At 35.4% G+C, this 17,004-nt stretch overlaps 2 protein-coding genes across 7 annotated transcripts in view; one reads left to right on the plus strand and one right to left on the minus strand.

Moving 5' to 3' along the window:
* Window positions 1-17,004, minus strand: part of Myo61F (unconventional myosin 61F) — a 131,850-nt gene that overhangs the window by 40,343 nt on the left and 74,503 nt on the right. For 2 of the 6 annotated variants that reach the window (XM_089636106.1, XM_089636109.1), the window contains one exon: window positions 13,824-13,883. The exons of 3 other annotated variants lie outside the window; for them this stretch is intronic. In XM_089636106.1, the coding sequence (XP_089492232.1) occupies window positions 13,824-13,883 (60 nt within the window). The remainder of the gene's footprint in view (window positions 1-13,823; window positions 13,884-17,004) is intronic. One more of the 6 variants, XM_089636111.1, reaches the window with a different exon arrangement.
* LOC149420360 (uncharacterized) lies at window positions 129-2,028 on the plus strand. The gene is made up of 2 exons (XM_089636105.1): window positions 129-305; window positions 1,436-2,028. The coding sequence occupies exons 1-2, from the start codon at window positions 173-175 to the stop codon at window positions 1,939-1,941; spliced, it is 639 nt and encodes a 212-aa protein (XP_089492231.1). The 5' UTR covers window positions 129-172; the 3' UTR covers window positions 1,942-2,028.

Below are 17,004 nucleotides of genomic sequence, written 5' to 3' on the forward strand. Positions count from 1 at the left end.
TTACCGGTTCGACGTGGGAAGTGGAAGGGAGAGGGGATGGCCATACTCGTTCCGACGCGTAGGCCAGCTTGTTTCTAGAACGTACGTTCGTGACGCGTCAGCGGCGTCAGTTGATTTTAAACCTTTAAACGAGTAGGACGTTCGTGCGTTTATTGCTCGTTTTGTTGTTAAAATGGGAGATGAACAGCTAATAGATTTAATAAGATGTTACGAAGTGATCTATAACACCAAATGCGTTGAGTATCGAAATCCGAAAATACGCACTGCAGCATGGGAAGAGGTAGCAGAAGTGCATGGCAAGAGCGGTAAGTACCTTTACGATTGCGTTCATGCTATTTTAAAATGTCTTGATTTAGATTAATAATTATTATTATTTATTTTACATTTGTTTTAAATTTATATTTACAATATTTCATGTTTCTCGGAACTCGAGATTACACAAATAGTATTTTAAATTATAACGTTGCAACTCATTGAAATATATAGAATTTTTTTATTGCATATTAAACATCCTGGTACCTAGGCAGTAGTTAGTGTTCAGAGAAAATTTGGTGTTATTTTTAAAATATTTATTTATTTATCAAAACAGAGATTTTTGACATGATCATTTTAGGTGTTTACCCACCTCTTCTTACTAAATTTAATTGCAATGACCCATCATTTTTTAATGCTCTTTAAAATTTTCTCCCACGTCGTTGTAGTCATATTGAGTGTGATTTCTTCCATCTACTGGAATTGGTGAATGTTGCAGAGTAAATACTGCAGATTCATTTTCACTGTGTAACCCAAAAACGACGTCAGTGAACTCTAATGTTGTGCGTAAGTAGTTATGAAGGCAGCATGCTGCCAGAACAAATCCACCATTACTAGGTGTACTTGGATTAGACTTTGAAATTCTCGCCTATTGCTCGTAATATGCCGTATCCATTTTCTACAATACTTCTGGCTCGGGACTTAAACAAAATATTTGGTTCATTATTCATAAAGACGTTTTTGCTTTAAGATCTTAATAATGAAATGCTTCATTACCTATTATGTAAGTACTATAGCATATGGTGACGGTTCTGATGCTGGTATTAGTGGTTGATCTAGTAATACACCTAGTCTTAGATTAAATTTTCATTTTTGAGTTAATAATCTAAAAATATTGAAAACATTATTAAATTCCTGCTCAACACATCTCTAAACGAACCATACATAATTTGAAGAGAGAAAATACCAGATAAATTCTTTGATTTCTTTCCCAGAATTGAAATTTTGAATATCATCTCAGAATGTCATTTTTTGACATGTCACTCTCTAAGACTGGTGGGGTGTTTCAAATTTCTTGCGGTCTAATACTATTTCAAGTGAAGATTCCTCCATAATAATAGCCTGAAATGAGTCTCCCATAGTCAAAAATTTGTAAATAATACATAAATAATTATTGTTTCAGTTGAGGAGTGTAAAGAAGATTGGAATAAGTTACGGAATTGCTACAATAACGCAATGAAAAGGCGCCATAGAAAAAGTGGCCAAGCGGGAAAAAAAATGCCGCCGTGGCGATTTGAAGAACAAATGTCCTTTTTAAAGCCATATTCTGGGGGATATCCTGCTACTACAGGGAATCCTGATGTTACGTTTAAAGAAGATTTATCAGCCAGCATTCCTTCTCCCGAAAGCCCTGAAAGTATCCGCACCGTTTCTTCCACGCCAAGTACGACGTACAAAAGGAAGGCAAGCCCTGGGAGAACTTTGGCTGGTATGATGGACATGATGAAAAGTTCTCAAGAAACGAGACAAGAACTAGATGACATAGATCACTTTTTTCTTAGCATGAGTAAAATGCTAAAAAAACTTCCAAAAATCGATCAAATTCGAATAAAAATGGATTTACATACAGCTATTAATAAAGTAGAGCTCAAGCAGCTTGAGGCACAACATCAAGGTACAAAACATTAGAGAACACCAAACTTATCTGCTTCAATTTTTAATAACCCTACGCCTCTTACTCTAGTCTACTTTCTAATTGAATTGAGTTAACCAATGACAGACAATATTCAAAACAATTATATTTAATCTTGAATAAAAATATTTTTAAATATATATTTTTTCAATCTTATGCACATTATATCTATAGTTAAATTAACGGAAATTACTTAACTTACACAAACTGCCAGTCTTTTTCTGGTACCGATCGGCTTTAAAAGACGTATATTTTCTTTTTTTATGTCGCTTTCAATAATGCTGTGTAACGAGTATTCTGTATTCTGTATAATTTAAGTAGCATACGTGGGATAAGTATGCTTATTGCATCACATACGTTGCATCACGTACTTTGCGCCATATACGTTGCATCACACACGTCACATACGTTGCGTACGTTGTAATTATATGGATTTACTACACAAATTATTAGGTTAAGTTATAGTTGCATTAAAGTTATATCCAGGGCCAAACGGCGCTTGGCGCGAGTAACATTTTGATGCCCCTTGTCAAAACCAATAGACGCCTATGTAGGTGATCACTGTAATCAATAATTTTCCTGATGATGATATTTTTGTGAAGCACCTTAAGGGCGATGTGTTAGGACTGTTAGGCGTATCAGCGCCTGTTAGGTGTATCAGCGCCACGTCACAATTGACAATTCGGCGCCCGGAGCGGACTGCTCCAATTGCGCCCGAGTAGGGCCTGGCCTTGTTATATCCACATTGGGTTAGCTGGAAGAAATAGGATATAACCTATAAGCTATACCCTGTGTACTCTGTATTTTTGTGCAATAAATATTTTTTTGAATTTTGAATTTATTTTCCTTTACTCATACTATCATGTTTGTATTTGAAATAAAGACAACATATTTTAACGATGCTACAGAAAATCAGAAAAGACCTTATATGGAATACTTGTTAGTACCTACATATTTTTTGTTAATACCGGACAAGAGTCCCGACTGCTCCCCACTATCCGGTGCCAGTCTTACTATGGCATCCTCAAGTGGGGTATTGTAAAGGGAGTGGGAAAGGGAAGGAGATGGGAAAAAGGTAGGTTGGTAAGTACCTGGCTAGTCAGATCTGGTCACCAAATACGACTAAAGCCATTTCAAGTAAGGTTTCGATTCTGAAAAGTATTTTTTCACCAGGGTGAAACTGAGAGTATCTAAGACATGAAAAGGCGCTCAGTATTCGGCAAACAGATAATAGTATTACATATTCAATTAGTACTATTCTGCACTTTCGTAAAAAACATGTTTCTAAGGTGTAGTGTTTTAATTTATCTGCCCAGTACCACACAATGTAAAGGAATGTGGTCGATGCACGTATGAAGTGATTGCGTGCTCCTGCGTATAATAAAAATTGTAACTGATAACTATAAATCATATCAGACGTGCGATAAAGTAGAATCCAAAATTATGTCGTTAACTAACAAATTATTTATTTCAAATGTTTATTTCTTTAATTTAAATGTTTGACAGATGTCGCAATTTTCCAAGTTTACTAACACTCGGAAGTTAATTACTTCTTTTCAAATATTTTATTTAATTTTTATTTTCAGTTTCACAAATCTTACACTTGTTATAATATCCCGCCATTTTCACGCGTCGGCGCTAGTTTATCCTAAATATCTATGAATATAAATAATATTTCATTGATTTTAGAAATTTGGTTTTGTGTTACTGGTATGTATAACTGGAAGCATCTTTTTACAACTTTCACTTTCAAAACAGTTAAACTAATCCTCATTACTTATTACAGTCGTTACACTCACAGCGGGGATAAATATGCTGATTCACGATTCGATTTCATTACCAAACATGAATAGAACCCGACGATTAAAGGCAAATCGTAATGAGATTATATTTTATCTTTATCATACATTAAAATGTAAAACTTATAACGTATCAGATATATTCAATTTTCTAATACAGGGTTTGCAAAAACCCTCCAGGGTTTGCAAATTCCGCACCTTTTTTAAAACCCGCGGGATATCGGGAGAGAATTTAGAAATCCCTCGAGATTTGCATAATTTTACTAGGGGTGCTACATTGAAATAATGCACTTCACACTTCATAACCATTTTTTTTATTATTTGGCGTCAATCATCTTTGGTATTACTTGTAGTAATATTATGAAAATATATTGAAATAGTAATGTAAAAAGTATTTTAAGAAAAAAAAATAGTAAACAAATAAGAAAATATAACTGTCACTGACAGGCAGTCATTTGAGATCAATCAGCTTCGTTACTACTAATATTATAACAAAACATACCCAATTTATACCGATTTATAACAAGTTTTCTCGTTAATTTCAGTTTTTAAGTTCCAAAAAACGTAATTTTGAAGATATTTTCTGTACATTTGTTATGACGAAACGTTAATTTTATGAAATTCCAAAAAGAGGGAAGTAAGCTCCGAAAATTATTTAAAACACGTTTCTATGTTTTGTTCTGTTATTTAATATGTAAAAGTCATTAAAAAATTCACAGTGTATGTTTAAATGAAACTAAAGCATTTGTCGAGAGATTTTTGCTCTATTTAAAACGTTGCTTGAAATTGGCTTTAGCCGTGTTAGGTGACCAGATCTGAGTAGCCAGGTAATTCCCCACCTTCCACTTCTCCATCACCTTCCACTCACCAGTCCCTACAGTCCACAAAATATACCCCCCCACATTCTCATTTGCTTTTCTTCTGCGCCATTCATATTTTAAAAAAATCAACAAAAATAAAATAATCTTTTTTTAAACTATAATACACATATTTTTTTAAATAGATTTACATATTTTTGTTTGGCCGTCGTCCTCAAGGATTGTTGTGAACTTTTAAAATGTCTTTCAAAACAAACAAAAAAAAAGATTTTGAATTGAGGATTGAACCTTCCTCCGCAGGGACTGGAGTCAACCGTATTAAGGCGATGCACTACGTCGTGTAATATTTTAAATCGAGCCGTTATCAATAACACCCCTTACGTAGATGGCGATAAGGTTTAAATTCCCGCTTAACACCATCCGCCTGTTTTGATTTATGCATGAAAAAAACATGGCTAAAAAGTGCATTTTATTTTAATTTGGGGATGTTCAGGCATAAATATTTAATTTTTTTCCATCATTTTATAAATAACTTAATTTGCCACATTATAAAATAAAATCATAACCGAACATGGGTTCATAATTAGGAGATTTTGAACTTTAAAGCAGTTTTCATAGGCCTTATACATTATTTTTTTCTGGGCTTATAAAAAGACTTATCTAAAAAATACTCGATTATTTCAGAGGCCAGGATGTATTCTACTCGCAGTATTTAATTAAAGCATCTGAAACATTTCTAGGCGACCAAAATTTCAAACCAAAAACACATGATTTTGCATTACTACGTAGTGCATCGCCTTAACAACTGCGCCAAATCACAATTGGGTAGGACTGACATTTATTTCGGATATTGACTGCTGTAATGTCATCCAATTTTAGAGAAATGCGTAAATGTCCATGTGTGTATGCGTGATTGCCACCAAAAGTCGATAGAGTATATTGTCATCGACAACGAGTCTATCTGCTACGTTTCATCTCGATTAGATGTCTGGAAGTGGGTTCATTTCCACATCCAAGATTTGCATTCATTCACGAAAACATAATCAAAATTCAAATAAATATACAGGGTTTTCCAATAAGAGGTGTTATTTTGATATTCAAAGAAACTTTTCCCGTAAAAGATCAATGGTTTCGTTGCTTGTGTGGCACGTAGCGTCTTGTTGAAAGTAAACGTTGTCCAGATCAATACCATCCAATTCCGGCCATAAAAAAAATCATTAATCATCGCTCGATAGCGCAATCCATTCACCGTAACTGTTGCTCCAGCCTCATTTTCGATGACAAAGCCACCGAGGTGGAAATGGGCCTCATCACTCAAGATGATTTGAATTTGATTCACTCAAGTGAATTTTAATAATTTCAATGCATTGTTGAAGCGTGTATCGTTCCATTTTTATTAATGACGTAGTTTCTACTTGTCAAATGTCAAAAATTTACAGCTTCAAAAGTAACATCTACCGAAATAGCGGGCTATTCAAAATAACACCTCTTATTGGAAAACCCTATATTTAAAGATCGACATTTCTTCGAAATATTTGACATCATTATAAAGGTATACAGAGGCACAATAAAAGATTTTCATCTGCATAATTTGAAAACATTCTTTAATCTTAACGATTAAAAATAAAACTGAAACAGATGAGGTATATTGCCGAACGATGACAGCATACTCGTGTTATAAAAAAATTAATAACATGCAATTATTTCGCATATCAACAGGCGATGTTAATTATATGCAGATATGCACACAATTATTAGTGATAATTATTTTCATTAGTCATTTAATGAATGAGTTATTATGGTTTGATGACCTTGCAAAGTAATAATGATATTTATGTAGAGGTCCATTGCAAGTCGCCGCACCTATACAACGTGTCCCAAAATCCGACGCCAACCTTTCAAGGGGTTATCGGCCAGTTCACGACTAATCGGAATATCTGAATATGACCTCAGTAAAAGTCGCTAGTTTTCGAGATATTCGCACTTTTACGAATTAGGTGTAGATTTTCCGTAAATTCCGTGAGGATATCTCAAAAACTCGCGACTTTTTACTAAGGTCATATTTAAATATTTAAGTTTATTTTGTAGAAATTCATTTCAATAGTAAAACAATAATAACAATTATATAAAATAGCAACATGGCTATAAAGTGGTGACCGGGTTTGTCATCAAAATGACACCTCCAAAAAGTGATAAAAGTCATGAAAAGTGATTAAAAAAACTAGGTTATTAATCTATTAACTATTAATCCTAGTTTTTGTTTCATCACTTTTAATGATTTTATATCACTTTTTAAAGGTGTGCTGAATTTTCATTTTGATGAAATATCACAGAACCCTATAAAGTAAATCAAATTTGGTTATCTGGCTCTTTCTGTCAAATTCAGTACACATTTATTGAAACTTTTTTATATTATTGTGAGTAGGTACCCATATCTTATTATAAATATTATAAGCAGTGTTTATACAAAACCATGGTTTCGGTTTATCGCGCTGCCCCCTTTCCTTGTGAAAATGAGGATAGATGGATTTTTTCTTATAGTATGTCATAAATAAATGTAAATTAGATCAAAAGCTCGATTTTTTTAAAAGCGAGGATTATATCAGTCTTGTGCTAGTGGTCTCATATCATAATGGAGCTTTTAGCAAGTATTTTTGCTGGGCGACTTATGCGAAGATGATCTCGCGCATGTCCCTGGCACATGTTTAAACAATATAAGGAGCACTGTTAAAATAGACAGTCTGCCAAATAATTGTAGAAAATCAGGACGCTGTGAGCTTTAAATGGCAACATCAAGGTTCAAAGTTAAAAAGACGTAACTTTGAAAATAACAATGGTTCAGGTGAATATTTTTCACAATATATACGGTGTTCAGAAATTAGTGTTACTTTTCGAAAGGTCACGATCTTATGTCATATTCTCAGTTAATTTAATATTCACTTATTTTTTTACGCTATGTAAGGAATATAAAAAGGCCTTTTCACTGTTTTTTTTTATTCTAGGAAGATTGATTTATTTTATTCTAAGTTGGCCTCTCAGAAGCTGGGCGTACTGTACAGGGCCCGCAGATACTTTAATAATACACAACTGCTGACCCTGTACAAATCGCAAGTGCGCCCTACTGTCGAATTTGGCAGCCATCTCTGGTCCGCAGCCCCTAAATACCTGAAAAAAACCCTAGACTCTGTGCAAAAACGGGCGGTCCGTTTGATAGATTCCCCAATCTTAACAGACGGACTGCAATCTTTAGAGCACAGGCGTCAGGTAGGTATGCTGTCCTTGTTCTATCGGTATTACAATGGAAGATGCTCTGAGGAACTAGCGTCATTGATCCCTTCGGCACCGGTGCGTAGTCGGGATACACGCCAAACGCGCGCCCAACATTTGCACACAGTTGACACTTGTCACATGAGGACGAGTCGCTTCTACGATTCGTTCTTAAGTTCAACAGCTCGGCTGTGGAACGAACTGCCGGCCTCTGTGTTTCCTCCCTCCTACAACATGGGACTCTTCAAGACCCATGTTCACTCCTTCCTCTCCACAAAACGATCCTCCACACAGCATTCTCAAAGATGACATAGGCCCTGAGGGAAATTATTTTCTTCAGGGCCTCCTGTGTGGAGTTAATATAAAAAATAAATAAAAAAATTAAGAAAAAAATTACGGTTATTCTTATAAAATTTTATTTTAAATCGTTACGAATAAATTTTCGGAAACGATTTAAAATGTGCCATTTTTGATTTGCCGCCAAAACGACATGTTGGTTTTGTTAGTGAATATGACGTTGTTGACGTAACACCGGCCAACGTCGGTGACAGCCGTCTTACCAGCCAGTATCATGACGTTGGAACCGATTCGGAAAGTGTGGTTTTTAAAATCAATTATTATGAATGAAATTATTCAAATTACTCATTTCTAGTATGACGAGCAGAATCAGAAAAATTAACTTTAAATCTTCCGAACATTTATAAAGGTATTTTTATTCATGGATTGTGAAAAATTGTATGATATGCACATCCTTGCAATGTACCTACACGGAGAAAACTTACTGATATGAAATACTGTTAATTTATTAAAATCTGGTCAAATTATTATCTTTCCTGTTAAAATTGGGACTGCAGGCCTATAATGAATAAATTGAAAGAGTTCCTAGCAAAGTATCAGAAAAGTAAATGTTTTGTGAGTATAATATTGACACCAACATACTTATATTGTAGCATTCCGTCATGATATCTATAAGGAAAATAACATGTGTTCTCGATATAATAATAATTTTTATTCCAGGATGTGGAGGTTAGTGCAATCCCACACGTCTCATAGAGATATAAAAATTGATAGTGTAATAGATATATGAATATAACAATTTTTTTGGAAATCTGAAATTTCATAAGAAATACACGGTAATTATGTAAATAAAGCAATTTTTTAAGACGTAAAAGAGATCCAAAAATAAATAAATGGTTATAGATATATTCTGCTTGACTAATCACGATACTTTATCAGGAAGTTACCATGCTGTCACTTTTTAAACAGGATCATTTTTCTCCGTGCACGCACGTGCCCCCGATACACGATTATCGCATCTTGCAACTTTATCTATTTTATTTATATTATTATTATAGTGATTTATATTTAAAAAAGAGTGTCAGTGGCAGGAGTGTATGTGGCTCGACGTGGATTTGAGCTGTGCGCCAATCTACCGCTTTATTCCGCGATTAATGAAATTTTACACACCGTCACCATTGTTGTGATTGTGTAAAGTGCGGGACTAACGGGAAGCAACGCCGGGAACTTCAGCTAGTCTATCTAGAAAGAAGAATGTCTATTGCGGACGGACGGGATTTGATTCATATATAAGTCTACAGTTTTATTCCCAGGATGGCGAAATTTTGCACACCTGACCTTCGAAACGAGAGAAAGGTCAAAGTCTTCATGAGCTTTAGAAAAACCACCCTTCCTCTTTTCCAACCATTTAATTCTTGATAAAATTTTGCACACTTTAAAATAAGAGGAAAGCCCGTCCGTCCATTATTGCCGTCATCTGATTTCGAAAAACCAGTAAAGTAAAGCTGGGGCAACACCGGGTCAGCTAGTAAATTATAACCTTGTTAACAAAGCTAGCACTTTGTGGGAACAACAATAACAATTCGTCACTACTGTCCTTTATGTATCCGCCGTGATAGCTTACGCCTTCTAGCTAAATTCGTCATATGCGTAGGTACCTACTTGATATTTTACTCTCGATCGATCGAACCCCCATCGTGATTCAGAGGATGAGGTCAGGCGACTAGCGCTGATGTCATGCACCATCTAAATGTCGGAACCTTTACGGGAAACGAACGACAGATAAAAAACAAAATAACTTTTAAAAGACTACGTGGTGACGCTGCCCCGGGTAGGTACTCAACTACTCAGGTGTCCCCCTGGGATGTCACGGCGAGCGGTGACATTTACCATTTACCTGTACTATGTGATAATACTGGTAATGTTCGTATGTCCTCCATATGTCACCTCGAGCCAAGAGCGTACTAACATTATCATCTACCTGTACGACTAATATACATATCTAACTACCATTGCTCCAAGGGGCTCACACTTGAATGCGTAATTTTAAAGTCATCACATAACCTACTTCGAGTGGAATAGGTTAGCGGGTACTTTGTTTAGAATTACCATAAAAATGTTGACAAAATGTTAATGATCTTTATTATGGTATAAAAGTATGATGAAAAGCTGCAGATGATTCCCGGGTGGGTGGCGAACACCTCATTTAAGAGCCACCCTTCCGTGTAAAGAATTTCGATTTGGGTAACACCCACAAAAGAAACAATATTTAGTTTAAAAAGAATCCGACAGAGGTGTCACTGTCTGAATTCGTATTAGGATTAATTATTTACAATAGAGCAAAAATGTCTTTACAAATACCTTAAGTAGCATATAAAGAAGCAATGTGAATTCTCTTATACTTATAACATATAATATAACAGAAACAAACGTGTAAATAATAATTTTTGGATCATACTTTGCAATTTTTTTCTATCGAGGAAATTTTATGTAATTAACGTTTCGGCCCTACAAATCTTTAGATATTATCTTGAAAAAAAAACATGTTTTTTTTAAGAATTTTGAAACTTAAAGTGTTCAAGGAAAATATGTTATAAATTGGTAGAAAATCGGAATTACGGCCCTTAATTTCGATTAACCTCAAAAATATATCAAAATTGTCGCTCATTAATTAAAATGCAATGCTGTATTTATCGTGGACAACTGGCTAATGAATGGGAATTGATTGGTATGGAATGATATGAATGGGAATCAATGAGTCTGTGTGATGTGGATAGCTTGGACTAGTAATTCAACGATTGCGATTCGTGACTCAACGATTACAATTTTGATTCAACGATATGACGATACTTATAACCACAGAAGTTCGAATAAGTCTTTATTGGAGTCTTTCTTTGTGTGTGGATAACATTTATTTTATTTTGGTTAGTTGAAGATGTGCAAAAATATTTTTCGTAGAACCGTCATAATATTCACATCTTAGGGACATTTTAAAGAGCTGGACATATATTCAGAATGATAATATCTCATCGAAACGTGTTCCAATATTGGACCGCGAGAACGTGAGACTGGATTCGGTAGTTTCCGATATTATATCGTTGGAAGCGTTGGAGGTCAAAAAATTTAACCATTTATTCGCTTCGTGTCTCATCTAAATACAATAACATCAATGACAATTAATAAACTAATTACCAATTACTTCCTGCCTAAAATAATCAAGATTGACGATTATTGATTAGTTCCATCCACACGAAGCCCGCACAACGCGCTGAGTCGCTCCGAACTAGCAAAAGGGCAAAATTAAGTGTACGGGAGTACGGACCTTCCCATCAATGTTCAAGTATTTAGTAACTAACTTCGCTAATTCTCTCTGATCGGCGCGTTGAGCGGGCGTCATGTGGACGGAACCAAACTATGAATAATCGTAAGAGTGCGTATAAACAGGACAAAATTTCCACGAGTCGAGCCACGAATTATGGGAAAGGAACAAAGTTTTTGAAATGTTGCCCTGTTTATACGTAGCATAACAGACAAATGATAATCCTGCATCTCAATTCTTTTTTTGTATCTAGATTTAAAACTGATTATAGATATAATCATGGTAAATGACATAGAATAGATTGACAAGAATCGTGCTAAGACCGGCTCTACACTCGGCTATATATAAAGTTGAACGTATATTTCTACACAAATGGTGACCCCACCCACTGAGGTACCGAGCGAGGAGATGATTATCAGTAAAGTTATCACCGTTATGGGATCTAGTATCACGTTCCACTGTCATTGTGCCACCCGAGTCATGATGGCAAGTCTTTAATGGCTTTTACGGGTGCATTCAAACGACGAAGGATGAGCACGCGATCAAGGTGCAAGCTTTAACGGGTGCATTCAAACAACGAAGGATGAGCACGCGATCAAGATGCAAGCTTTAGCGGGTGCATTCAAACAACGAAGGATGAGCACGCGATCAAGATGCAAGCTTTAGCGGGTGCATTCAAACAACGAAGGATGAGCACGCGATCAAGATGCAAGCTTTAGCGGGTGCATTCAAACAACGAAGGATGAGCACGCGATCAAGATGCAAGCTTTAATGGGTGCATTCAAACAACGAAGGATGAGCACGCGATCAAGATGCAAGCTTTAATGGGTGCATTCAAACAACGAAGGATGAGCACGCGATCAAGATGCAAGCTTTAGCGGGTGCATTCAAACAACGAAGGATGAGCACGCGATCAAGATGCAAGCTTTAATGGGTGCATTCAAACAACGAAGGATGAGCACGCGATCAAGAAGCAAGTTTCAAATTTAATGTTGATCTATTGATCAATAAATAAATAATAAAATTGTACATATCTAATTATTCAATTGCATTAGTAATCGGAGTATTTAAACACAGTTTTTTTGTCGCTTTCGCTTATCAACGTGAGTGATTGCTCAAATAAAAATGAATTTCGATATCACCAAAGCGGCCTGGCATAATTTTACCTCATGAGGGTGAGGACACATTACGCTATACGCATCGTGGCTCGGCCCATTTCAATGGGTATGTATGGCGAGCAGTATGCTGAAATAGGTCAACCCACGCGTATATGGCGCGCTTATAGCGTGGTCTGTCACAGGCTTAAGTCAGTTACCTCCAGACGGGTCGCACTACGCACTTGAGCCGCTCCACTAGCAAGTAGATTAAGAAATATATACTATAATAGTTCAAATTGATTTCATACACCTTATTTTGGGCAAGTTAGGTCCGGCTCACGTGCGTTGTGCGGCGGCCCGTTTGGAGATAACTATACATAAGACATAGGCACTCGTACATTATTATTTGTTATAGTGATTTTTTACAGGTTAAAATTATATTTAGTGAGATAAAAAATAATTGTTAATACATTCACAATAAACAAGTGGGCACTGAAATAAAAAAAGCGAATGTTGAGTCAAAAATGGTGGTGAAATGGAATTGAGTACATAACAGGGTACATAACAAGGTAAATAACAGCTTAACCGTACCCTTACTGTGCTAAAAAAATCCACGCGTTCCGGTGCTGTGTAGTCAATACACATCTCAAAAAGCGATTTAATATCGGGAAAATATAAATATTCATGGCTAATCGCTTATGTTTTTATATTTTATATCAAAAGTGATAATAATTGTAATTTAATAGCTGAAAACATGAAAAAAAACCATCGGCAGATGCTAAAAAAACGTGCGAGGGGTCCACATCTAACGACGGTCCGCGACCGACTGGCTGGCGGCACACACACAGCTATGCGGTCGTAGGTATCGATGGTCTAAATCAAAATACAACTGCGGACGTGTGGATTTCTCATGTTCCCGCATAGCGATCTAAAGCGGTGTCACACGGTTGATTGTATTGGTGTATTTGTTCCCGATTTTTAACAAAAATCTCTAATTTTTAATTGAATTTGAAAACTATGTAAAATGTTATTTTTTTAATTCAGTGCATAAATGTATAACGGAGGAACACCTAAAATCTGAACCCAAAATTTATTATATTTATACAGTTATTAGAAGCAAGTAGTAAATACACACCACAGATAAGAAAAGGTTAACAGAGATGACGATGACAAAAAAAAAACAAAACTGATTTAGTAATATTATTAGTGTATGCTTCATCGATTTTCTGTTGTTAGTCAATATTAAACATGCAGTGAACAAATAGAAATAATTTATTTTACCCACTGCCGTCTTCTGGTGAATCTGGTTTATTTAATAGCCCATAGTTCCAGCAGCTGTACCTAGCAAACAAAATGTAACATTTGAATGAGGTAGCTTTACTTGTTCCTTAGTTGTTAGTTGTTCAATATTAACAAAGTATTAGTAAATTTATTTTTACATACAATGTTATAAGTAGCGGTGGCACAGCAAAGTTCCGGAATTTATAAAAAATATTGAGATAATTTAGAAAATTTCTTCTTTCAGCGCGATTTATTTTTGGCTGCTTGTCTTCAAACCGAATGTTAGCACTTATTCATACATCACATTATTAACAAACCATATACTATTTTTTGACCACATTGTTCGGAAGAGCCAAAAAAGCCGTGAAAAAATGAATTGCTTAGTCTAATTCGGGGTATTAACAAGTTTAGTGAAATGTGGTCTTTTTTATGCGAAACCCAATTGCTTCCAACCGTCTCGAGCCAGTGAGTCTATGGCGACCCCAATTGGGGTATGTTGTGACGTTGAAAGTAATGGGTAATGTTGAAGAAGAAGGTTCCTGGCTATTCAGGTCTGGCCACCAAACATGGCCAAAGCCATTTCAAGCAATGTTTCAATTCTGAATGATGGTCTTACACAAGGGCGATACTGAAAGTATCTTCCACCCTGGAACTTGCGCACGCCAGGATTTGAACCTGCGACCTCTGGCTGGTTGAGAGCCTTACCCCTCGACCACGGAGGCCGTGAAAATTTTTGGAATTTCTTGTAACTTTTCTGTCTGATGAGGGACCCAAATTCCCCACAAATGGCTTATTCGACATTATAGTTTAACCATAGACAAAAGTAATATTTTTGTGATGGAAATTCGACTGGGAGGCAAAGAACACGAGTACACGAGTACGGGCAACAAGTATGCCAAGGGGTCAGGGAAATCCCCGTTGTTTTACTGACAATTTACGTTTGAATTACTTCAATTGGTGAAACTTAAGATGACCCAGAAATTGTGTCTTCCTGGACCAAATGAGGAAGCGGAAAAAGGCCCGTATTATAAAACTACACCCAGGATCCAGGAACCAGACACTTGGCTGATTCATAATCGCGATTTAATAAATGGAATCATTGGTAGAGGTAATGGAATAAAACTGTATTTTTGCCCCCTTGCACCTAAAAACTAAACAATGAAAATCTAAATTAGGTACAGTACATTAAAGTCAATTTTGTGTAGGTATTTAAATATATATATATATACCGCACAAGAGTCCCACCTGCTCCCAACCGTCTGAAGCCACTGATACTATGGCATCCCAAATTGGGTATGTTGTGAGGCTGGAGGTATTGGGGGGAGAAGGAGATAGGGTAGAGGATGGTGAGGAAGTACCTGGCTATTCAGATCTGGTCACCAAACAAGGCTAAATTCATTTCAAGCAACGTTTCAATTCTGAATGGTATATTACACCAGGGCGATACTGAGAGTACTTACAACTCTGTAACGTGCTGAAAATTTACTGCATATTATTTTTAATTAATAAATTGCGAAATAACACAAATTATGAAATAAAATTTACTTTCGCACGTCGGGATTCGAACCTGCGACCTCTTGATTACCTCTCGACCACGGATATGGCATTTGGCACATTAAGAAGTACCAAAATGTATTTCTAAGCCCCAATTAGTTTTATTTTTAATTTTATGTCCTGTATTGTTTTTATGTCGACTATTAAGGAGTCAACTAATTTGAATAATTTCCTAGAATCTCATGACATCATTCATAGTTCGTAAGTTTTCAAAACCCACAACAACCCAAATTCGCGTAAATAATTTTGGCAAAAAACCACAACCGCTATAAACATGTGGGGCGATGAAGTAATGTTTACCGTTTCATGAAATGAATAGTAATATTATGGTTAGATAACATAATATTGTACAAGAAAAATAATCACCATGAAATAGGCGAGCGGAATTGCACTTTGAAAGGATTAAAAAGGGATGCAGAAATCTGCACGGAAAAAACTTACTGATGAAAACTGTTGCTATTTTTTCAGAATATCTTAAAATTATTCGTAATCCGGTTAAAAACGGGATTGCAGGCCATTAACGAATGAATTTATAGGTATCTTGATAACCTTTTAGCTCATTAAAATCCTTACATTTTCGCATTCCATCATTATATAGTATTAAGACAAGTGCAGGGGCATGAACACGTGTTCCGATATTATTATAAATCTACTAAAAGTTACAGAAAGCGGCTGGCAGTCCCGTTTTTAGTCGGATTACCAATAATTTGAAGAGATTTTTAAGATAGCAGCAGTACTCACTTCTCTCCGTGCGTACACACAAATACTAATAATATAATTACAGTCAACCGGATTGTACATCTAATATTATTTTACCTACAAATAATGTTACATATGACATGTACAGATTGGCAGCTATTGGGGACACACAAAATAAATTATCATCTGAATAAATCAATTATCATCCCACCTGAATTACTGCACAAGTGTAGTTTTTTTAGCAATAAAACGAAAGCTAAAATAATGTAAATAATTCAGAACAGAGGTATGAGGTCTATATTATGCTGTAGCAGATATATTATGATAAAAACAGGACAACCCAGCTCAATATTCTAAGTGTGCGGCAAAGTTTAGTCTACAATATCTTTGTATTTATATAAAAGTGTTAGTATCATAGACATTAATTCCTATGTCTGTGGTTAGTATTAATATGTTAAAAAGTGTTAGTATTAAAAGTACAGTTTATGGCTATCCTACGAGAAGCTGCAACGATTTTAGGCTTCCCAAGACAAATTTATCGGCAACGCAAAACAATATTTATTATAAAGGTTTCAAAATGTTCCATGAACTACCTTTAAATGTTAAGGAAGCCAAAAGTCTTTCGTGGGTTATGTCTCAATGCTGTGAAGTCCAAATATTAGTACGTAGGTAATAGAATATTTTTTGTAATTTTAGAATAGATGTACACTAGATATAAAATGTTCAATTTTATAACTAAATAAAAAATACATACAAAAAAATATATATCTATTATAAGGGTAAACTCTTTATGTATCGCATAAATTAATTAATTGCTTCAGATAAATAAATTAAAAAATATGTATACGCAAAGCTGACAAGAAACATAACATCAAATACTACTGGAGTTGTAGAGACTTTTGTAGGTTTTTAAAGACAAAAATGTTCC

Source organism: Hesperophylax consimilis, chromosome 10 (assembly GCF_061612785.1).
Source record: "Hesperophylax consimilis isolate HC1 chromosome 10, BYU_Hcon_1.0, whole genome shotgun sequence".
Classification (NCBI taxonomy): Eukaryota; Metazoa; Arthropoda; class Insecta; order Trichoptera; family Limnephilidae; genus Hesperophylax; species Hesperophylax consimilis.